Source organism: Petromyzon marinus, chromosome 9, assembly GCF_048934315.1.
Source record: "Petromyzon marinus isolate PM22_M1 ecotype Great Lakes invasive population chromosome 9, UKy_Petmar_22M1.pri1.0, whole genome shotgun sequence".
Lineage (NCBI taxonomy): Eukaryota > Metazoa > Chordata > Hyperoartia > Petromyzontiformes > Petromyzontidae > Petromyzon > Petromyzon marinus.
In genome coordinates, this window is record NC_133675.1 from 17,218,964 (window position 1) to 17,243,155 (window position 24,192).

General features: G+C 47.2%; 1 protein-coding gene across 2 annotated transcripts in view; it reads left to right on the forward strand.

The window, feature by feature from the left end:
• The window catches only part of FAM193A (family with sequence similarity 193 member A), a 50,813-nt gene that overhangs the window by 22,487 nt on the left and 4,134 nt on the right, over positions 1-24,192 (forward strand). The window contains exons 4-18 of one of the 2 annotated variants that reach the window (XM_032950221.2): positions 3,995-4,156; positions 4,595-4,805; positions 6,059-6,183; positions 7,884-8,019; positions 10,921-10,998; positions 12,346-12,464; positions 13,581-13,841; positions 14,789-14,936; positions 16,643-16,891; positions 20,091-20,435; positions 21,027-21,258; positions 21,726-21,914; positions 22,115-22,520; positions 23,167-23,332; positions 23,707-23,934. In XM_032950221.2, the coding sequence (XP_032806112.2) occupies positions 3,995-4,156; positions 4,595-4,805; positions 6,059-6,183; positions 7,884-8,019; positions 10,921-10,998; positions 12,346-12,464; positions 13,581-13,841; positions 14,789-14,936; positions 16,643-16,891; positions 20,091-20,435; positions 21,027-21,258; positions 21,726-21,914; positions 22,115-22,520; positions 23,167-23,332; positions 23,707-23,934 (3,055 nt within the window). The remainder of the gene's footprint in view (positions 1-3,994; positions 4,157-4,594; positions 4,806-6,058; positions 6,184-7,883; positions 8,020-10,920; positions 10,999-12,345; positions 12,465-13,580; positions 13,842-14,788; positions 14,937-16,642; positions 16,892-20,090; positions 20,436-21,026; positions 21,259-21,725; positions 21,915-22,114; positions 22,521-23,166; positions 23,333-23,706; positions 23,935-24,192) is intronic. The other variant, XM_032950222.2, reaches the window with a different exon arrangement.

The following is a 24,192-nucleotide window of genomic DNA, read 5'->3' on the forward strand; positions in this document are numbered from 1 at the left end:
ATCTTATAGAATACAATGTATGGGGTGTCCTGGAATCTGTGCAAGTGTCAGCCAGCGTAGGTATGATGTTTGTATATATGTATGTTGAACTTCTTTCGCACCGTGCGTAGCCAACCCAATGGACAAGGCTTGTGACGGAATGGCAGCCAAAGTAGGAGAACGCGCCCGAGAGGATGAACGCTGCGGAGATGAGCGATGCGATAGGCTGATGTGCGGGAGCAAACCGGATTGTGGCGTCACTGCACCATGGGAGATGGCAATGACATGGATAAGCATTTGTCCAATCGTGGAGAGAACATGACTGATGATGATAGTAAGGGTGATTAAGAATTAGTTTAGCATTGCAGTGAGCACTCTAGTAAGAATGCACATTAGTGTCAGCATTGGTTGTAATATCGTGAAAACATTTTGTAAGCACTGATGAACAAACACAAGTAAGCGTGATAGTATACGCATGATCGTGTACACAATCCCTAGGAAGTGGTAGTAAGTACTACATATTACAAGTACTTGCAAGCACTAATCAGCATTCATATGCACTACATAGAATAAGCACACACTCGAACTAGCAATTAATCAACAGTTAATATCAAACAAACACATACTTTATAGATTAATAAATATATGAATAGATTACCTTGATGCACAAGATAATTTTAAATTAACTGACATCGTAACTTAGTTTTTTGTATGTGCACGTGCGATAGTCTCGAGTGCAATTGAGAATCCCAAACAGAAGGTGCCCGTGCCACTCCACCACGCTAGGCGGGCAAACACGGAGGTGGCGGCGGTATTTGCTACCCGGGGGGTGACGTCGTGGTGACCGAATGGTGTCACGCTGATGCGCCGCAGATTCTTGACAACTATAAACCTGTTTTTCACAGTGCTTCAGCTGCCCTCACACTTCTATTAATAGCAGCGCTTCATTGTTTAAAACAAGGAACAAAAATCATAAATATGCATGGGTTCTGAAATATTTTCCAACATGCATTTGTCCTTGGGTATATTTAATGTTCATGAATGCATATTGCCTGCTATGGCATGGGGATTGGACACTTTAATATGAACGAAGAAAATGGAAAATGTGCAAAGAATGGGAAGTGTGCCAAAACTGAGTAATGTTCAAAGAAGCGTGGAGGGGTTCAAGGTTGGAATTACATTCAGAGTCAGAGGAACGGAGGGATTAGAGAACACACGCAAGTTAAGGAAACCATTCTAACTTTATACGTAGGCTTTCACAACCAATATAATACATCTTGTTTTTTTTGTTCTATTCGGTAAAGTCACGTAGGTAAAAAATAAACAAAAATCACGACGTTTCGGCCACAACACAAGCGGCCTTCATCAGGTGAAGGGACCAACCTGTCCAGAGGACAGCGTTGGAGTGAAAAAAGTCAAGCGCAGGTCGCCTCCTTTAAGCTGTGAGTGGGTAAACAGAAAAAAACGCCTTGACAAAGGAATTAGCATAAAATATAAAGCTGTGCACGCTCACAAATAGCATAAAAAATACATTAGCACCACCGTGAGAGTTTGGGATGCCACTAATTGAATGAACATACTGTACCATTAAAAATTCCTTTAACGTTTGGTTCGATTTAGAACATCTTTCCAATGGTTTCTTAATTTGAAGCCATCTTCTCGGTTGAAATTGTGTCTGTTTGTAAATCTGAATTGCCTCGTGAACAAATCTCTGATAGAAACCCGTGGGTTTACATAGAACCTTGGTATCAGAGAAGACTATATCGTGATCACCCACAGCGTTGTAACAGTGATCAGCCACGGCAGAAGAATTCGTTCTGCCGTGTTTCAAATCTGATTTGTGCTCGCGAATTCGGTCAGAGACATATCGGGGAGACGAAACGACATGTCTCTGACCGAATTCGCGAGCACAAATCAGATTTGAAACACAGCAGAACGAATTATACTGCCGTGGCTGATCACTGTTACAATGCTGTGGGTGATCACGATATAATTTTCTCTGATACCAAGGTTCTATGTAAACCCTCGGGTTTCTAGCAGAGATATGTTCACGAGGCAATTCAGATTTACAAACACAGACACAATTTCAACCGAGAAGATGGCTTCAAATTAAGAAACCATTGGAAAGATGTTCTAAATCGAACCAAACGTTAAAGGCATTTTTAATGGTACAGTATGTTCATTCAATTAGTGGCATCCCAAACTCTCACGCTGGTGCTAATGTATTTTTGATGATATTTGCTAGCTTGCACAGCTTTACATTTTTATGCTAATTCCTTTGTCAAGGCGTTTTTTCTGTTTACCCACTCACAGCTTAAAGGAGGCGACCTGCGCTTGACTTTTTTCACTCCAACGCTGTCCTCTGGACAGGTTGGTCCCTTCACCTGATGAAGGCCACTTGTGTTGTGACCGCCTTTTGGCGTCTTCTGGTCCAACACCAATGGAGACTAGGCTCTAAGAAAAGCTGTCTCGGGTGTGGACCAATCAAATTCAAGGACAGTGCATATTATTATCAGAGTTTTCTTTTTTTTTGCATTTTGACTGCTTGTGTTGTGGTTATTGCAAACATGATGCCTTGAATAAAGGTGTCAGTTTTTGTGCCAGTTAAAAGGGTAAAACCTATTCCTATGTCGTGATTTTTGTTTATTTTTTACCTACGTGACTTTACCGAATAGAACCAAAGAGTATGGATCATTGCAGTCACGAAAGCTTCAAATCTAGAAAGCATCTTGTTTTTTTGGCTTAGGTCGTATAATTGGCTGTCTCGGGTGAAGGAGGCTTTACGACACACATTGTTAGCGTTCGATTATAAAAGTCAGTGGGCTTACCTCAAGATCGGCCTTCTGGAGGAGACTCGGGAAGGGCATTTAGAGGCAGCCGCCCTTCAGCGACAACCGAGGCGTTCGTGTCAAGTCTCAAGGATTACCCTTGAGACTCTTAAGTTTTTTCACAGTTGTGAGTGTCTTATGGCCATGCAATGGATTCTTGCGTTTTTTGACGTTTACCTTTTGCAAATTACAGCCCTATTTACTGCAGCACAGCTTCCGATAGGTTCAGGTCTCACGTAAGGGTCAGCTCAAAAAGTTTTGTCTTTACTCAATCTTTCTATGAGCGAAAAACAGTAAACTAATTACTACTATCCAAGGTTATAATTATTATTCATTTAAAATACAATTTGGGTCTTCACTGAGTGGTGTACATTAGCCGCTTGCTGCTACGCACGCTCATTTTGTAATCTGTCCCCTCTTTTCTTCAAAAGTAGACTTGCCTCCATGACAATAGTTTAGTGTTTCTGTGCACGAATTACTCGGAAGCATTTGAGAGTGAGAACTGGAGCCACGTAGGCGACACAAGATCTATTCTTCTAAACATTTACCAGTGGACAACTCTGCTTGACTGCATCGTGGCATCAACACTCGGAGAGTGACCGGCTCTCTGAAGTGTCAGAGTGTACGGGCCCGCCAGTGCACCTCAGAACAGAATTGCAGTGACAGTATGTTCAGAATCAGAATCTTTCTTTAGACTGGAGGAATCTGAAGCTCTCTTTCACAGATGTCCAGTAGTTGTTGACAGCTGTGAGGAGCACATTCTTTGGGCAAGGGGTTTGTATTTAAGGTTTGCGTACATGTAAAATTTTGTTTGGTATTTTTTTTATTTTATTGATTATTCCCAAAGTTTCCGCAAGATTTTTTAGTCGATCTCACTGGTTTGAACATTTTGGAGTAAACATGCATGCAGAGGACAGAGAAGCGATAATCACAACAATGAGTGGAGTGCCGGGGCAGCTGAGACACAAGGTGGCACAGTGGGGAGAACAGGTGGTGCATCTGCCAGTTCTCTCAGTTAACCTATAACATCTGGGTCTGTCCCATGGCCTCCTGCGAGTGAGCCTTCAACACATCACATGGCCTCAAAGCTCACCGATCTTGGCACAAGGAGAGTGCGTGTCATCGCCACTTAGCGGTGAATGACGGTTGTTGCTATTGTATGTGCGCCATGGTCGTGCGTGTGGCAGGGAGATAGTGGGCGAGAGTGGGCGGGACGCACAGCTGCTGCAGAAGTACTGGACAGAAGTGCGGCACCTGGTGCGGTGCATCTACTGTCGGGCGGGGACGCCGCTGGCCGAGGAGCAGGGCACCGCGCCCGACGTGGAGAGCGTGAAGGAAATGGTAGACAGGTGAGGACTGCCACGCACTGTGGGCGGCAGGGTGGCGGGGTGGCAACAGTTCGACGTGGTGGTAACACTCGGGTCACTGGGTTCATAGGGCCATGCGCTAACTGCTGCACCACTGCTCCCCTCTCCACCCCCCCTCATTGTACTAAATATCCTGCAACACGTGCTCGTGTGTGTGGGTGAGCTCAGGCTGTGAGCAACGTTCACAGCAACGAGCGTAGCTCCGGGCGGCTAAAACGCAGAGTCTGCATGGTGGGGAGCACAATTGGTGGATCTGCCAGTCAACTCGGTCATTCAACCCATCACACCTGAGTCTGTTCTGTGACCTCCTGCCAGCGGGCTTTCGAGACTTCACGCGGCGTCAGAGTGCATTTAGCATGGCACGAGCGCCGTGGTGACGTCACCGCCACTTATTGGTGAATGGCGGTTGTTGTTGCTCAGGCTGTGCAAGGTTGACCCCTACCAGCTCTACCAGAGGCTGGAGTCGCAGGCGCGCGAGTACGTACTGGAGGTGAAGCTACGTCTGGTGAAGCAGCTGACGTCGGCGCCACTGAGCGCGGCGCACGCGTGCCACCTGCTGTCGTTGCTGCTGGACGAGTACGGCGCGCTGTGCCAGGCTGCGCGCACCATCGCCACCTTCCTCGTCACGCTGGTCAGCGCTCGCGTTCGCGGCCACACCACACGGCTACACGGTGGTGGCGAGCTCACGCCCGTAATCCAGCGCTGTGGAGGCAGCCGCGAGGGTTGGTGGATCGCACGAATGTTGTGAGACTCCCTTCCCATGGGCGTCGAGGTCTGGCTCGCCAGGAGATGGCAGTACGCCAGGTGGATTAACTTCCATTTGTTTCCATCTGTACGGGGATGGTGTTGCTCCCCTCGCACACGTGAGTTTTCTCGAGGCACTCCTGTTTCTTCCCACACGTATAATGACTCGTAAATAGGGTTTACCAAACATCCCGGTTTAGGGCCACAGAGCTTGGGCTTCAGGCTGCCTTCTCACCTGTCACTGGTAACTGAATCGACATAAACTGCGCGCGTCACAAATTGGAAACGTTATCTTTAATCCTGCCTCGCGTCTCATGTCTTGTCAGTGCCGTGCTGCTTTTCACAAATTCCATGGTCTCATTCACTTGCCTACATTGTTCGCAAATGTACTTTTTAATTATATTTGGTAAATATTGCCATTGTATTAACTATAAAAAAATCCGCACCGTCTGCTTCACAGCTAATCGATAAAGATCCCGTCATGGAAATGAATTGGCCATTTGCTTGCTAGTGATAACTTTGCGCTTTAAGCATACCAGGAATGCCAAATGTGCTGAATTATTATTCTTAATAAAACAAAGTGTATGATTAAAATATCTGGTTGTGGGTATGATTGCAGCAGTGCCTAACTCACAATTGAAAGGTTACCAGCTCATATCACAGTCAACTCAACCCATCTGTGCCATGGGGTCAATACAATTACTGCCCCATTCCGTAAATAGTGATCCTCCTGTGGATGGAATGGCTCCTGCTTGGCAATGTTGAATGTCTGCCACTGGCTCACGGTCGCGAGTGGAGATGAGAAGCTGCCCATGCTTGTTTTGAAAATGGAGGCACTTTGACGTGACGTTATTTTGACTTTACAGTAATTCTAGGACGTGCAGCTGAGTTGCAGAATAACTCCGCTGCTCCATTCACTCGGTCTGATGTAACGCATGGCAAAGCTAATTTCTGAGCATGTAGAAATGCAATTTTCACGTGTTTGTAAGTTTGTGTTTACCCAAAAATAATCACTTTCAAAATGTTTCTGATGTCTCGTGAGCTGCACAGCCACCTATATCTATTTTGAAAATGATGCCATTGATGGTTAATCTTTGTATTGGTCTCATTCGTAATGTGGTATGACGGTTGTGTTTACAGGAGAAGGAGCATTTGAAGAAGTTTGAGGTGACGTGGGAGCTCCACAACATGCACCTCTTCCACAAGATGGTTTACTTTGCGCCTCTCATCCAAAGGGACCTCTCGACCCTGCTCAATCTGCTCAAGTAAGTCACGAGGACTTGCACCAGTGTTTGGTTACACACGGATGCAGGCAAACTCACGAAAGCAGTGGGGGGCAGTATCACACTGACTGCATACTTGCGTAACGGTAAGTAACGTGGAGGGGTCCTCCAGAGACGGCGCCGTGACCTGACATCGGAGGGGCTGCTGGGTAATCTCGGGTGCACCGCACAGGGGTGGCCGTGGCGATAGGAAGGGGCTCTCGTGGCGTGGTTACCGATTATGTGGGGACCACAAATTCTGAAAAATACTGTTTCAGTGAGAATCGTCGGTCAGATTACACAAAGCGATTTCCAAGCTTTGTGAAGCAGCACGGCTCAGTGGAAATTTTGTGCCTCACAGCAAGAAGGGCCTGCGTTCAATTCCTACCTCGGGTGCCTTTCTGTCCGGAGTTTGTACATTCTCTCTCCCTCTGTTCTGCATGGGTTTCTCTCTGGGTTCTCCGGTTTCCTCCCATAGCTACAAAATCATAAAATGTAACCGGTGTTGGCCACACATCCCAATGCTGTCAAATTATCTGCAAATTACTCAATTAGATTGCACACGGCAGCAACATCGCTCCCTACTGTGGAAACTTGGCAGGACCCTCCTGAAAAATATCTCTGAGCCCGAGAGAAGCTCTGCCATGGCGCTCTTCCCCACGTCTGTCCAGCGCTTTTCATCGGGAGATTAAGGCATACTCTAAACACCTCCCAGGATCGTCGGTGTTGCCAAAGAAAAGGAGATTTTCGTGGTTGTTTTGTCTGGCTTGATCAATGTTGGACATGACACAGAGAACAGCAGCAATTAGTTGTAACAGAGAGTGAACCTCACTGAGTTTCCAACATTCCTAGTGATGATGTGTTTTCGCAACTGGCGATTGTACTGTGATACTCAGTAGTGTTTTCTGCAGTGCTGTATGTATGTATGTTGAACTTCTTTTGCACCGGACGTAGCCAACCGTGCTAAGCTTTGGCTCGTGACTTATCTCCCTCACAACAGGTGAATTGTTAACCTTGTGTCGGTGACAATTTCTGACGAGTAGTAAAATGTATAATTTTATATCCATCGAGCCGGTTTAATGCTTTGAGATGTCATGTGGGTGACACGGCTTGTGCCAAATACCCAGAGCACAGTGGACCCCGTACAAAGTAAATTGACTTTAACTTGGCCCAGACACAACTTCTGCTGTGGAGTTTTTCTAATTCCATCCCATTTTGGTTATTAATTCTTAGGGATCTGTGTACCCAGTTAATATTTATAAATTGTCACAGCAAAGGGATGTGGGCTAATTAAGTACTTATTTTGATTTAAAGCTTTCGTGACTGCAGTAATTCATATTCTTAGTTTTTTTATATATATTATATTATTTTGTTGTTTCTCTTCAACGTGACTTTACCGAAAAAACTAAGAATATAAGTACTTATTGTCAACAATGCAATTTGAAATCATTACAACATATCTTGTACAGCACACTCAAATCCAACGATGTGTGAGCCATGATCAATCCACTGCTGGAAGAAGGCCTCAAACCGCCACCACCTAAGATCTTGGGTCACACAATCTACCCAGCACCTGCACACAAACTGACCTAATTGACGCGTTTATGGAGGGTTTACATTTAAAGACAAGACAAACAGCTAAGAGGCTTATACGATGTCTCGTATCATGGGCTGTGGGCGATGTTTTTGGTACGTGCGAGCAGATCACAAGATGAGCCCCAGGATGAAGCGACGGTGGAGCTGCTGGGACGCATGCGGTGCTTCGAGGAGGGCATGGTGTGCATTGCCGCGCAGTGGAACGACTGTCAGAAGCGCATTGACGATTACGTGGATGAGCAGGTTCGCTTAACTCAGCCACACGCAGCTTACTGCCGGGACAAATGCCTGCGCACGCTCACTTCCTGTGCTCACTGTGGGGCTTTGTGTTCACGATGGGGCTTTGTGTGTTCACTATGGGGCTTTGTGTGTTCACGATGGGGCTTTGTGTGTTCACTATGGGGCTTTGTGTGTTCACTATGCAGCTTTGTGTGTTCACTATGGGGCTTTGTGTGCTCACTATGGGCCTTTGTGTGTTCACTATGCGGCTTTGTGTGTTCACTATGTGGCTTTGTGTGTTCACTATGGGGCTTTGTGTGTTCACTATGCGGCTTTGTGTGTTCACTATGCGGCTTTGTGTGTTCACGATGGGGCTTTGTGTGTTCACTGTGTAACTTTGTGTTCACTATAGGACTTTGTGTGTTCACGATGGGGCTTTGTGTGTTCACTGTGTGGCTTTGTGTGTTCACTATGGGCTTTGTTTTCACTGTGTGGCTTTGTTTTCACTTTGGGGCTTTGTGTGTTCACTATGGGGCTTTGTGTGTTCACTGTGTGACTTTGTGTTCACTATGGGGCTTTGTGTGTTCGTTATCGAGCTTCGTGTGTTTACTATGGTGCCTCGTGTGTTCACTGTAGGGCTTTGTGTGTGCACTGTGGAGCTTCGTGTGTGCATTATTTGAGCTACGTGTTTTCAGTATGGCTGATAGGGGTTGTATATTTCCTCTCGCTTATTGGACCTAAACCTGCACTTAGTCCGCTCACTGGCATGGCCTGATCTCCACCCAGTTTGGTCGAATTCTCCATGTGGACCGAGGCAGGGCAAAATTCAAATAAGAATTATGCATGGGCCCCATTAAAAAATGAAAAACATGGTTTCATCAATTTTACATGGGCTTTTGATCCCCTATGATTTTCATCCATGATGCCTTGCAAATATTGCGGTTCACTTTTTGGCCGGTATTAGTCGGGCGGTGTTGGCTGCGTGCACCCGTAATCCAGCACACTGGAGGCGAGGGTTTGTGGATCACACATTGTGAAATTCCTTTCCCCATGGCAATGGTGCCTTGCCCTGGCCTGGCAGGATATATGGACGAATCTCCATCTGTTCCACCTGGATGGGATAGTGTTAACCACTCTCACACATGAATTTTCTCCTAGGTGCTCTGGTCCTCCCACATGTAAACACTCATTAATTGGCTGAAAATATCTTAATATATAGAGTACCACAGAACTTGGGCACTTGTTAATGCCAGCTTACCGCTTGTCTGTGATCCCTCGTGCCTCCTGAGTCATTCTTTATGAGGCTGAGCAGATACTGGACAGCATGTTACAAGTTCATATTCTAATAATTAATCTCATACAGAGCTGTCCAATTTTTTTCTGTTTGATCTTTTCACGTTGAGATGGACCAAGTTAAAAAAATGGGGCATAGTTACATCCAAGAGAGCTTAAATCTTGGACTGTGAAACTGGAGGTCAATGCAACCCAGCACAGCACAAATTAAAAACAGCAGCCCAATTCAGCAAGTACATGTTGTAGGCAGTAAAGGTTCTTCTTGTCAGAATGATAGGGCATTCTGCAGCGTGTTTTGGATGAAACCGTTATCCTAATGAGCATTGGGTAAGGGGTCACTGATATAGTTATCATTTCCAAACAATTTATCCTGTGGACCACATGCTGTCCAAAAACCAATGGGTCTCCAAACCTTAAGAACTCAAGGAGCACGTAGTTCTTTTTTGAGCTTGGTTTACTTGAAAACTTTTTAGGTGCACAAATTAAAGTCATGCCGTTATTTGGCAGTTTCAGAATATTTAATTTGTAACGGAGGTCAGCCACAGCTTTCAAACTCAGGCTCTAAATAGATCGGTGCATGTAAGCCTCCTACCGCATGACAAAACACTGCCCCAAACGACGCCGTCATCGTTCAGGTGGTGGTGGTGGCTTTGGCACGCTGGACCACGGTGATGTTGCCACCTGCAAATGGGGGCCACTCAACAGATGGGGCATTGGAAATGATGAAGTACCAAATGCCGTCTGGCATGATATTTGATCATATATCTAACAAACGTATTGTCGTCAGTTATCCGCAACATATTCGGTTGCCGATAATTGATGATATACTTAATAAGTTCATGAAATTTCTTGCCGAAAATCAGATGTAAAAAAAATCAAACGTGGCAACAAATATCATGCCATAGATAACGATTCAGGGGCTACCCAGCCTGTGTTTATTTAATAAGAAACATGGCTATTGACATGGAAGATAGGACATGAAAAAAAGGACAGGAAATCAATCACTGTACAACAATTTGACAAAATCACAAATGGCCAGGTGGACAAACACGTTGACACTGCAGAAGTGCGGTGCTCAGAGGTGAGAAGAAAACAGATATTAATGGGAGGAAGTTTAAAACCCGCATTGTGTCTGGTGTGCACATGGCAGACATCGGTCAAGCTGCATGCTTGACCTTTTCAAATTGTGTCGGTAAACAAAGCAACCTGTTGTACGCTCCCTTTGGGAACCTCAATGCAGCGTCGCCCTCGTAGCCACAGTCTGCCCGTGCTGTGGCAAGGAGCAGCTCCTCTCGTATCGGCCCCACACTGCTGTGCACGTGCCAGCCATCTCGAGAGACGCGGAGGCTGCCATGTGTTGTGTCAATCAGCCGAGTGGTCCTCTGGCACAGCACTCTGTTGACATGTAGATTGTATAAAATTGAGGAGGCTCATAAAAAGACAGGCGATTTTATTTTTGGAATAGCCAGTAATTAAATACATTTTAATCCACTCCACGAAACAAGGTAATTGCGACAAATCCTGATTGGTAAACCAGTACAACTCGATACACACCTCCCTGGGAACGTACGCCTACTCTTCTTGTTTGAGACAGTCATGTGAAATCATGTGAAATCATGTGCATATCTGCAGGTTGCCTTGAAAAGAAAGCAAAAGGCACAGAAGGAGGACTGGGAGCTCTATAAGCAGAGGAAGCTCATTGAGCAGCAGGTGGGAGACCGTTGGGAGAGAGAACCCAGAGTTCATCTCTGTGTACAGCTGAATTTGTTACACCACACACAACCTTCTTATCAGTATCTCTCAAAGTCCAAATATACCCAGTGATTGGAACAAGTTGACATCTTCACGCCATTATTGTCACCTTTATTCTTGGCATTTCCATTTTGTTTAATTAATATTTCCAACAACAATACAAACACAAGGTGCACACCGTCTGCACAGCTGATGCGCATCCATAGGTTTTGTCCACAGTCTTAGTTTCTCCCATGGGGGGAAATTTTACATTTTGTGGCTGCCGAGAGAAGTGTAGCCGGGTGGTGGTGGCTATACACGTGGCCTGTAATCCATGCACTGTGTGGAAGCAGAGAGGGTTGGTGAATCTTGGGAAATTCCTTTAGCGGACTGTCGAGGTGCCATACAAGGAGAAGGCAGTACAGCAAAGTGCGGACGAATATCATCTGTCCCATTTGTATGGGATAGTGTTGCTGCCTCACGTGTGTGGGTTTTCTCCGAGTGCTCCGGTTTCCTCCCACATGGAGAAACAATTGGCTGATAACATCTGAATATAGAGAGGACCGCAGAGCTTGGGCAATTGTTGGCGCCGGCTCACCACCTGGCTGCCTTACAGCTTGGCTGTGGTTCCTCAGCGATTTTGAGATGCAGTTTGCAATATCGACACAACATAAAATGTAAATTAGTATTTTATACATAATTTTCTATCCCCTCTGTAAACACAAGTCCCAGCCCCACAATGTTGTTATCGATTTAAAGCTGCTTTCCCTGAAGGCTGTCCTCTAAAACCACGTGCGTGAAAGGGGGTGGACATGGTTCAGAGATGGCTTTGTTCTAATATTGGCCATCACTGAGAATGAACTCGGGGCTGTGTCGAGGTGTATATATGTATGAATGTTGAACATCTTTTTGCACCATACGTAGCCAACTGTGCTAATCGGAGGTGTAAATGTGCTCGTATACACAACTGCGTGGAAAACCCATATCTTACACAGACCATTTTCACGTTTTTTGACTAACGCTTAAACGTGCAGTCATCAGTGTATGCTGTAGAATTGCAAAATAAACATTCTCTTGTGCAATTTAGCATGTAGGCTACATTATGAATTTTCTCGTGCGCTCTGGTCAATGCTGCGTTATACACTGGCGCACTAAGTGCGATGAGTTGTCAATGGAAGGGAACCCATTGGAATGACACACACCTCGGATTAGCGCGGTTCGGCTATGTATGGTGCAAAATAAGTTCATCGTCATACGTAGCAGAGTTTACTTTCGTTGCACGCTGCATGTTTGTGATTTGGTTGTCTCGTGTGTTGGTGGGAGCAGCTGATGAACAGCAAGAAGTGTGAGCTGGCTGAGGGGAACGTGTCGGAGGCGGTCGCACAGCTCCTCTCGACCTCGCACCTCAACCTGGGAGACTGCCCAAACTGCAACTACCGACAGCGGTGAGACCGCCTGGGGAATGTTTACTCCACACAATGCACGTTTACCAGAGAGTATCCATGCTCTTATGAGCACTAGGTCAGGGGTCACTGATGCCATTACCATTCCTAGACAATGTATGCTGTGGACCACGTGCTGCCCCAAAACCAATGGTCCCCAAACCTTAAGAACTTGGCCTTCAACTACTCCTCAGAGATGTATGCAGCTCGCTGGCCACGGTTATGTTTATTTGTTTTTCCGGTGATATGGCTTTTGCTTAATATTCTGTATGAAACCATTTTATTGTTTATTCTTGTTGACTTTTGTAATCTGCTGTCCCAAGATTGATAAGGATTACAGTGATTGTTTGGTGGCGAGTCGTGCGTACTACTAATGGAATGCCACTGCATTAATGCTGAGTGCGCAGTAAGTGCCCGGTAAGGGTGTACACATGCAGGCGAGTGGCCAGGATTGGGTTTTCCCATGATGCGTGTTGGGATTTATACAGGCTGTCCACAGGTCCACCGTTGCCAGGTTTGTGTCTGTGTGTAATTCCTGGGGGGGTGGAGGAGGAGCGCAAAGCGAGAGAAACAACAAAACTTCCGCGCTGAACCAGCAACAATCACTCTGATTTTGACTAACTACATTTTATAGTGTGGATAAAATGAAATCCGATATGGTTTTACAATCTGAAGTTAATACATAACCACAGGATAAATAGAGAGCTCTTAATGGATTGTGATGCCAACTTGTTCCAAACGTGTTTTTTAAGTACTGTATTGTTTTGTATTTTGTGTTTTCAATTTAAACATGTCATCCTGTCCTTAAACACGTCATCCTCACCATTTCTCGTTATGTTTGCTGTATATTTATTTATCATGTGATTCTGCAACCGATTTTTTTTTAAAGCTGATTTTTACACCAGTTTAACTTCAGTGGTAATTTCTGTTATCTGTGATAAATCTCACACGTAACTGTGAGAAATGCTCTTATTCGTGTGCGCTGATAGCACTATCATAAAACTTAGCCATAAAGTGATTCACCATTGCTTGCAAGTCAACGTGCGATGCACCCTGGCAGCACATTACGGTTATGTGGAGTGCGGCCATTGAGAATGGCTCCGTTGTGATCCGCCGCAGGTGCACGTGCGACCAGTGCAGCATTTCGCACATGCTCACCTGCGGGCTCATGGAGCCCACGCTGCCAGATAGCCTGCACCTCAACTCCCTGGCGCTGCCGAGCGGCACGGCAAGGGAATACCTGTCGGAGATTCACGCCCCCAGCATCTCCTCCTCCAGCTCCGACTGCGACTCGGGGCCCAGCACTCCACCCCTCACGCGGCAGCATCCCGACGCCAACTTCACCGAGCTGTACGAGCCAAGCGCACGGCGCCCTCGCCGGTATCGCCTCCATGTTTGTGCTGCATGCCGCCTGGCGGTGGTGCGATCGTTGCAGAGGTTTGGGGTTTGAATTTCCAGTTATTTCTGCGGGCGTGTTCAAACGATAAACACGTGCCGACTGCTTCACGGCGTTAAAGAGCCTCTGCTGTCACTCGAAACGATGAGGCCAACGTGAGCCAGAGTCATGGTCCAAATTAGAAAAATGACCCGCAAATTACGCAATTACTCGATGTGGATTACCCAGAGCGCAACGTTGCCCCCTACTGCGATACTACCGCAGACTGAAAACTCGCACCATCATGATAGCCTTGTGCTATGTGAATGGCACAAATACCAAAAGTATGAGATTGTCACTGTTATAACCTCCACATGGAATGTATTGAAAATCAGTCGGTTTTTATTTTGCTATGAATATATTCTCGTTTGTCATAATTAGTCTCTCACAGAAGCATTCTGTGTTGTCTGATATTATTTTAAGCATTTTGTATTTTACAGAGATATTTTATAATATTTTTGACATTATACCTTAGATCTTGATTTGAAGCTTTCTTGACTGCAGTAATCCATATTCTCTGGTTCTTTCGGTAAAGTCACATAGATAGAAAAAATAATAATAGAACACGACGTTTTGGTCGCAACACGACCAACACAAGCGTCCGTCAGCAGGTTCTGTTGTGACGGAAACGTGTTCTATTATTATTTTTTCTATCTGCGTGACTTTCCTGAAAGAACCAGAGAGTATGGATTCCTTAGATGTTTTTACAATATTGTCAGCAATAGACTTGCTTTGAGCAGTGCGTGTTTCTGGGTGCCATATTAAGGCCCACACACGTGCTTTGGCTGTTAAGTTTGATGCTCATCCCACACTGCAGTACCCGTGTACAGCAGGGGGCATTATTGCTTGTCACTTCCTGAGGGTGTGTCTGCATTGTGCTCCGTGTCTGCAGAGATGAGGCCGAGGTGGCAGGACTCCCTGACAGTCTGGCGGACGTCTACGCGCTGTGCAGCTACCCAGACTCGGGGGTGGAGCTGGGCACCGGCAGCCTCCACACCGTCCTCAATGGTGCCGGGGAGAACCTCGCTTCCAAAGACGAGGTGAGCCTTAGAAGCTGAGCTCAATCTAAATACGCGCACCGGTAAATCGGTGCACGTCGGAGGAAGATGGAACCCAAACAAAATCACACACAGGGTGGCGGGTCAGTTGACAAGTGTTAAGCTTCGATCATAATTTTTAAAAATCATGATGGGGTCACTGCGGCAACACCCTCGTTCTCTCTCGTGCACGGTTGGGTATGTACGGTGCGAAAGAAGTTCGACATACACACATGCATGCAACGTCGCTGCGGTGACAACAGCAAAGCATTTTCCTGTGGTATGAAATTCTCTCTGTCCTCATTAATGAAAGCTTCAGACTCGTGTGGGACAGCCTGGGTTACGGCTGAGGTATTCGTCTGACAAGGCGAAACGTTGTTTGGGCTGCATTTTCCTTTACGTCGGTCACAACGCTGCTACTGTTCACCCTGTCTTCTCCGCAGCGAGCGACGTGTGTTTGCACGTTGGCATAGCTCACCTCCTGTGCCCCAGCAGTAGCGTTGCACATCAGGCCCCCCACCCGCTCTCCACTGATCAGCCGCCCCACAGCTCCATTCTGTTATGTATAAAGTCTAGAATTGTTACATTTTTTAAAATATTTCGTTCTGTTGCTGTAACCCAATTAATCCTCAGTGGGGCTATATTTAGTCTCCCAGATAAATAAATAAATAATATCCTGCCCTCCCGAAGACGTGAAGCCGACCCAGCTGTGCGGCGGTGTGAACCGTCTCTGTGGCGATTGCATGCCAGCGAGCGGTGGTACGTCGTGTGTCCACACTATTGGGGCCAAGTGCTGAAGCTGTACGGTGGGCGGGGGGGATCTTTGTCTTGTTGCATACCCACTTCAACAACAGACAGTTTTCTCTACCCATAGCATACATTTGATTATGCATGTGTGTATATATATTTGTCTGTGTATGTCAGTGGTCTTCACGTGTGTGTATATATGTGCTCACTAACAACACTTGCCCCAACAGTCTGTTAAGACTATACGGGGTCTTTGTCTTTGTTGTATATGTACATTACGGAGAGCGGTACTTTAAGGTTAGCACACTGCTATGAACTGGACTCACGACCAAATAACATTGGCGAATATTTGAGCCGGTCCCCTGCGTTGACTCAGCCTTAAATGAGGACCTGGTGCGGTGTGAAAACATCGACACTGGGGAGACACGTGGCTGGCCGTGGTGTTGGTCAGCCAGCCCATTCTGCCTTGCCTGCCTTCATAGGTGCCTACATCACTTGCCTCAACAGTCTGTTAAAGGGTATATGGGAGAACGTTGTATTTGTTTTTGTATATATACATACACCACAGTGGTAGGTGCACTGCTGCAATCCTCATAGGCTGAGGTCTATTTCCAATATGGATAACAACGGTGTGTGGTGTAAATCTGTCCTGAGCCTCCACTGTGTTCACTCGGCTTTAAATAAACTACTACCTGCTGCTAGTGCAGCCCACACGTGGGGAATGCGGCAATAGAGACGGGCGGCCAGGAAACGGTGCCGGCCACACCGCCGCCACTTCAAGTCAGGGTGGCCACTCGTTTGGTGCAACTTACATGTTCATGCGTGTTCCTTTACTCCGCACTTACAGGGCGCAAAGCATAATTTACTTGATCGTTTTATACAATGTGTAATGAGAATAGAATGTTTAATTTCAGTGCTTGTTTTTCCGACCCTGCGCTGCCCCTCACCTGTGGTTGACGCAGCATTCTGGGAAGAGTAGCAGCTGCAGCAGCACCTCCGAGGAGGAGGACGAGGAGGATGAGGAGGACGAAGACGAGGATGAGGGAGAGTTCTCGCCAGACGTCGGCGAGTACGGAGCCAGTCAGTTGTCGGTCCCGGATGAGTACCCGGGGGGGGGCCCGTTGCACGGCACCAGCGGCGGGCTCCCCGTGGCCTTTGCGCAGCACAAGGACGGCCAGGAGCTCTTCACAGTCGGGTTTCCCGGTCGCGAGGTAACAGTCTTTATTTAGCTAGCTCTGCCTCTCACAAACACCCGCTTGGGTATTTGTACGGTGAAGCCTGCCATTTTGTGCTTTGGGTGCCTCTTTCAGCTGTGGACTCCATTGGGATGATTAATTTGTGCGTTGAATATTATGATTCTGCTTATTTGCCCAAGGAAGCCTCACTAAGTTTTCAGGAAAGAGATGTATTAGGGAGACCTGTTTGCTTATCTTTTTTATTACTTTCTCCACAACTCTGCAAAGATGACTGTTTTGTGAAGTGTATTAAATAAGGAACTAAATTAAATATCTGCCGCTGCATCACACAAAACTGTGCACAAAATATATAAACATTGAAAAGGATTCCAATGGGTATGAACTGGAACATGAGAATTTGTAAACATTATCAATGTTGTGGCCACCCTCCGATTACGTGTACTTCCACGACCTTATTAAACACAACCATAGCAACCACTGACACAATACAGCAATTGCGACCCAACCGCAACGGCTCACGAGCCAGGCGTGTTCTCCGGGCGGCTGTTTCAAGTGTGGCACAATAGACACGTGGCTCATTGGCAATTCTTCAATATTTGCTTGAAACACGAAAGAACTGTGGGAGCGGCCTGGCGCGCTCTCCTCTGACAGCAGAGCCATGAGCACTCCCGGCATGCGCTCCCGCAGATTTCTAAATTCATGAATTCTTAAGGACAACAAACGAAACACAAAAATCGGTTCTAAAGAAATTAGTAGAGCGGTTTTGAGTGATATTTTTTCGTTATTTATTAGTTTTGCCACCTCGTAAAAGCACTGCTGCTGCTTGTAAGAATTGATGTAGGACTAACACACGTCGTGCAATAACCCACCACAGGAATTAGGCTCGCCCCCAGACATTGCTGTTGCCAACGTGCACTAGTGCACACGCCGCCACCATCGTATAAGACGATGGTTGAGTTGACGTTCGTTATTTTCCGCACACTTGGAACTACCATGGCTAAGACGTTGCCATGTTGTAGGCCGCGTCGTTCGGCTCTCGTGCCTGCTTGGCATCGTCTCCGCTGAGACGGCGGCGCGCTCAGCCACAGTGCAGTGGTCCCAAGGGTTTTGTTTAAGCACAATTCGCAGGATTGTTGTTTTGCAATTACCTTCATCTACTATTCCCTTTGCCTCTACTTTTTCACATCTCCATTCTCTAATGAGCTTCTTTATTTCAGAATTTGCAGTTGCCGGACATGAACCTTTGAAAATGCCACGAAATACACCGTGAAAATTTTAAGGGAGTTAGAAAGTGGTCGTTAATTCAAGCATCACGCAGTTATATAAGGTTTTTTTGGCTCTTAATCACTCTGTAAGCCCCCAGCAGTGGTCGTGGCAAGGTCAATTCAAAAAGTGCCTCTGCACGCTGTAATTAGGCCTGCGCATAATCGTGTGGTTAATTTAACCCCATGAAGCTTGCCCGTCTTGCTGCGAGTGGCTTGGTCTAGTCCAGGCTGCATGCCGACAGTAGCTGATGGAGCGGGCTATGTTGTGTGCACCTGTGCTCTGTGAACGGATGTGCAAATACCAAGGTGGAATTTTACAAGAAAATGTTTTCGTGACTTTGAATTGGCAGTGGTGCAAGGCACAAATAACAAACAACTCAACACAACCATCACTCGCACGTGTTAGAAAATGCCACCTATGCACATAATGAAGAATGGTCATTGCCCGATCGTCACCTTTTATATTTTGATTTAAAGCTTTCGTGACTGCAGTAATTCATATTCTTAGTTTTTTCGGTAAAGTCAATTCATCACAGAAGAATTCTCTCATCAAGACTCTGTATCATAGAGCCCAATGCATATCCGACCAGGAACACATAAGCAGTGAACTCAAGCACGTACACCAAGCTCTTAGGGCTAATGGTTACTCCGACTATACAATCCGCAAAGCTATCACTCAAACCATGAAGAAGAACCCTCTTGAGGAGCCTTTCAAAACCATCACTTTACCCTACATTGCGGGGATCACAAAAAAGATCTCCAAAATCTTGAATAAACACAAGATCCAGGTCCGTTTCAACACATTACATAAAATCCGTGATCTTGTTCCGTCTGTAAAAGATGTGATTCCGGACATACAATACCCTGGTGTCTACAAACTAAGTTGCCTCTGTGGTAGTAGTTACATTGGAGAAACCAAACGCCATGTCTCGGACCGCATTCGTGAACACAAAGCAGACCTTAAACACGGTAGGACCAACACCTCGGCCGTGGCAGATCATTGTTCTAATTCAGTAGGCTCACATGCCATTGACTTTTCCAAGACAGAGGTTCTTTGTAAGCCATCTGGCTTCCATGAGAGATTCGTTCATGAGGCTATCCACATATACAAGCACAGAGACAATTTCAACCGAGAAGATGGATTCTATCTTAGCAATCATTGGAAAGATTTGATAAACCATTTCAGGTCTTAATTGATTGTTCACGCTTACAGTGGCTTTCAGACAGCATACATTATAAAACATTTCGTCTCCCCCCTCCTCTTTTCAGAATATAGATGGACTAGTCCTAAATAAACTGCCAAATCGTTGCGCATAGCGCTAACGTTTTTATAAATAAATAAATGCGCCGTTTAAAAATAAATGTATGCAAACCAACACACCTGAAGACGACCGTTTGAGTTATGGTCGAAACGTCGTGAGAATTTTTTATCGTTTTATATATATTATTATTTTGTTGTTTCCCTTCAACGTGACTTTACCGAAAAAACTAAGAATATGAGTCACCTTTTATGTTTATATTATTCCTTTTAAGGCAGTATTATTGATGAATGTGTTGCGTTTTTGGTCCTTGTAATTGTTTAGGCATTACAATATTTCACGAGTGTACAAACAGTACACTATAGGGCACGGGTACATCTGATTAAATTATTTAGGTAACATTCGTTTAACCTGCTCCATCTGAAGTGAGTGGCATGTAAAAATTGACATCCTGTCCACACTTTGAAAATATTGAACTATCCCTGAGAAAACAATTATGTTATCGTGCATGAAAACCATGGCCTTTATTCTTTCAACGGTCAAAACGCTGCTTTGTTTTTATAACCCGTGCATCACAATGCTGTCATCTGGCAGTTTCAACTTCTTAACATACAACTTGTTAGCATGCTGAAGTCTGGCGGTTGTTGTAGTTGTGTGACGTCATGCGATTGTTGTTGTGTGTTGTTGCAGGCAGGGGAGGGAGTGCCTGCGAGCTGCGAGTGTCACTTCTGTAAACAGGTGGGGGGCTTGGCTCCTGCGTTGCCCTCAGGAGCCCTGCCAGGCGGCCAGCAGCTACTCCTGGCTGACAAGTTACCGCATCACCCCACGCTGCAGCTGTACCCCCACATACACGGGCAGCTGCCCCTGCATCCCAGCCCCTCTCCCCTCGCCCACATTTCCCACCTCAACCCCTTCCTGCCGCATCCTGTGTACCCGGCACCGCCCGTGCCACCAGCCTCAGCCCTTGCTGCCGTGTACCCACCATCTCAAGCCAGCAGCTCCGCTCTCTATTCAGCAACCTCGGCCTCCAACAAGGTGGGCCCACGCGTTGCCCAGAGCGATCTCTGTGCGGCGTGTTGGTGTAATGCATGACAACTCCGGCTTGAGCAAACAACACTGATAGACTTATTGTTGCATTATTCAAGTGGCTGATATCATCACCACGCGTGGGAATTTATAGTAGCGGCCAAATAATATAAACACATATTGAGTCTAATTGTGGAGGGAAACACCAGAGAAACACGGAGAAAAACTCTCGCGACCATGGGAAAAGAACACGCGAACTCCATCTACATAGGCATCGTCAGGGTCGATATATTTGGAGTTTGCATGTTCTTCCCGTTGTGCCTGGTTCATGATATAATGGTATTGTCGAGTATAGTGGTATTACAATATAGTGATATTGTCGAGTATAGTGGTATTACAATATAGTGATATTGTCGAGTATAGTGGTATTTTAATATAGTGATATTGTAAAGCAGGAACAACTAGTTATGTTTTTGAATGGCTATGGAGTAGAGGTGCCTAATAGAACAAATGACGAATTCGACAATTTAACAGCTGGAAAGCAAGAAGCCTTTAAACAATGCCGACGCTAATTGAGCGGTGTCGATGTTTCTCTCACAGTGCTTGCTCAACCTCAGCGCGCCGGCCTTCCCTCAGAGCTGCAAGCACCAGGGCTTGCGGCTGGGGCTGGAGGGGGCGGCCGTGGTGGAGCCGGCCGCCGGCGCCACCGCCGCCCCGTACCCCGTGGCCGCGAGCAGCGAGTGGAGCACGGAGCTGCTGGCGGCTCACAGGTACACGGGCAGCTGGGCCTCGGAGCTGCTCGCGGGGACCCTCGGAGTGCTGCCAGACACAGGTACTGCTGCTGTTTGCACACACTTTGTTGATTCAATAGAATAATAATAAAAAACATGCTACTTTGTGTTTCGTCGATGACACTTCTAGTAAAGTGTAAGCTTTGCTTGTACATCTTTCCATCGTGTGTTGGATCTCATCCATGCGTTGTTGGAAAAGTAGTCTCTGGAGTTGGTTGCCGCCGAAACATGAATGTAACTCTCGAGCAGGGGGTGGTGAGGACCCCTGGCTGGGTGGCTGCGCGACAGGGACCGGTATTACAATCGGAGTTTCATTCACGCCAATCTGGTCGGGGTGTACTCAGCCCCTGGTGCCAATACAGTCAGCATGGGGGCTGTCCTGTATGGGAGACTGGTCCTCGTCATAATAACGTGGAATTTCTACCACTGGCGGGAGACCACCAAAAAGCTCCTCGGAGCATGGGCATGCTGACTGGAGTGGCTAACGGATGCCGGCTTGTGTTTGCAGGGCATGCTGCGACCGACTGCAAGGCGCCCAGTGAGAAGAATAACAACCCCTTTACACACGGCACACAACCGTCACACGCACAAGGCCAGCAGCACCTAGACCTGGCATCCTACTCGAGCAATGCTCACCATACCATTCTCCCAGCCAAACCAGCCCCCCTGCAGCAGCCCAATGGACATGCCCATAAAGGTAAGGGCAGCTTTAATTGCATCTCCCATTGCCGCAGCAATATTTAATAACAACAAAGTATCTGGATAGTAAAAAAAAGTGCTTGAATGCTTTTCCATCTGTGACTTAACTTTTCATCTTGAGTTAATTCATCATGCTTGCTGCCAATGCTTTTACAAGAGCTTAGAGTGTGACAGCAGAAACATATTCTTCTTTTTCAGGCTCTGTCAGAAGCAGCCCTGTTGGTATCTCCAGCTCATCCCCTTTCCAGCAAGGCCCTCTGTCAAGTAACCCCCCAGCGACGCACTTGGGTCACCCGCAGACCACCCCCACGTCCTGCGCAGCGAAAGCGGCACCGTGCTCGAAGCCACCGTCTCCCGTGGCGCCAGCGAGCCAGTCCAAGTCTCTCTCGGCCTCTCCCTTCGCAAAGCCGCCCCCTCCCTCCAGCGGCTTTCCCAAGTCCGTCTCGCCTGCACCCTTCCCCAAAACGGCAGCTTCGCCGGCGTTCCCCAAGCAGGCGCCCGCGGCCCCCGGCTTTGTGAGCCATCACCTGGGGGGGGCGTGCCCTTCGGGGAAGGCCCCCGGGGGACACGTGGAGGCGCTGCACGGCGTCGCCAGCGCGTGCAGGTCGGTGGCCAGACCCTTGCAGAGATGCGCCTTCTCTCACACCACGACCGCCTTCCCTCACCACGGCCACCTTGTCGCTCACCACGACCGCCTACGTACAGTGCATAATCACACCTTTGACCAATGGCACGTGTAAGTGAAACCGCAATGAGCGCAAGCTATCTATGAACTGTCTGTACGCTTGTCTATCAACTCAATTATAAGAGCGGTTTAGAAGGCCTGAATCAAAAAGTTTTAGAAAGTGGACCCCCCAAAATGTGGGGGTAGAAAGTTGATCGCGCAGGTTTAAAAGTGTCGAATTCCCCCCCCCCCCAAAGGCATATATGCCAACACACCGTACAAACAATAGTCAGTAGTATCTGTACACATTGGTGGGGGGGGAAGAAGAGGACATCGGTGGGAGGGCGATGGGCGAGGCATGAAGTGCTGAGAGGAGAATAAGCTGGCCGCCGAAATTTTTGTTTCTTAAAAATCCTAATCGGACAGCAGTTTAAAAGCTTCAGTAAGTTTAATTGCACGTAACAGAAGCATTCTAACATTTAGACAAAGTTCGGAGAAGCTAGCTGATTCGCGTGACAGCGCATCCCCGGACACATGGACACGGGGACGCATGCTTCATTTGCCGTGTCTGCGGCGCGTGTTTCAGCGAGGGAAACTGCGTTGGCTGCTCGGATGGGAACACGTACGGCACCGAGGAGTCCCAGGATGAAGATAGCTGCTCCGATGAAAGCTCCAGTACCTCTACCTCCACTTCCCAGCGGGACGGGAAGTACTGCGACTGCTGCTACTGCGAGTTCTTTGGCCACGGAGGGGTGAGGACACTCGAGTAGACGACACATCAAATTTCCCTCTCTGCACGTGTTGCGTTCTAACTTCATGTTTAAATAAACATTGTCGTTCATGTTCCCAGCAGAGGCAGGGGACAGGTTCCCCCGTGAGCAGGAATTCGTCCAAGTTAGCAAATTAGATCTGAACCGCCACATTGCCACGGATGGCTTTGCCAGTGCTATACAATAGCACGCAATTGTTTCTCGGTTGTGCCTTTATAAAAATAATAATGCTTTTTTTCATATCAAGAGAGTGAAGAGATGTCTTCAGCTTCCTTAGAACACATACCGTTGTCGGCATAATGAGCACCATTTCTGTCTGTGATGATCTCGCGTTCAACCCCTTTCGCGGTTTGCAGCCCCCGGTTGCCCCGACCAGCAAGAACTACGCGGAGATGCGGGAGAAGCTTCGGCTGCGCCTCACCAAGCGCAAGGAAGACCCGCCCCGCCGGGAGCCCCCCCCGCCCCCCAAGAAGGAGGCCGACACTCGCAAGGTGGAGGAGCTGCTAAGCTTCATCAACAGCAGCGAGCCCAAGCCCGGCAACACGGCGCGTGCTGCTAAGCGCGCCCGCCACAAGCAGCGCAAGGCAGGCCCGCCCCCCTCCCTTACCGCTCGCTTTCACAGCCACCCACGTGTTGTTCCTGTCGTCTGGGAATACATTCCGATAATACCCGTGTGCCAAAGGAAATGAGCTGCCAGTGTTGAACAACTTAAAACACGACGGTGGTGATCGTCAGCCATGATCTCTCTACTGCTGGATGAAGGCCCCCCCTCCGTAGGCCGTCGCCATCTCTTGCAGCCTTGCGATGCGTCGATCCATCCAGCTCATGAATGCCGTTTATAA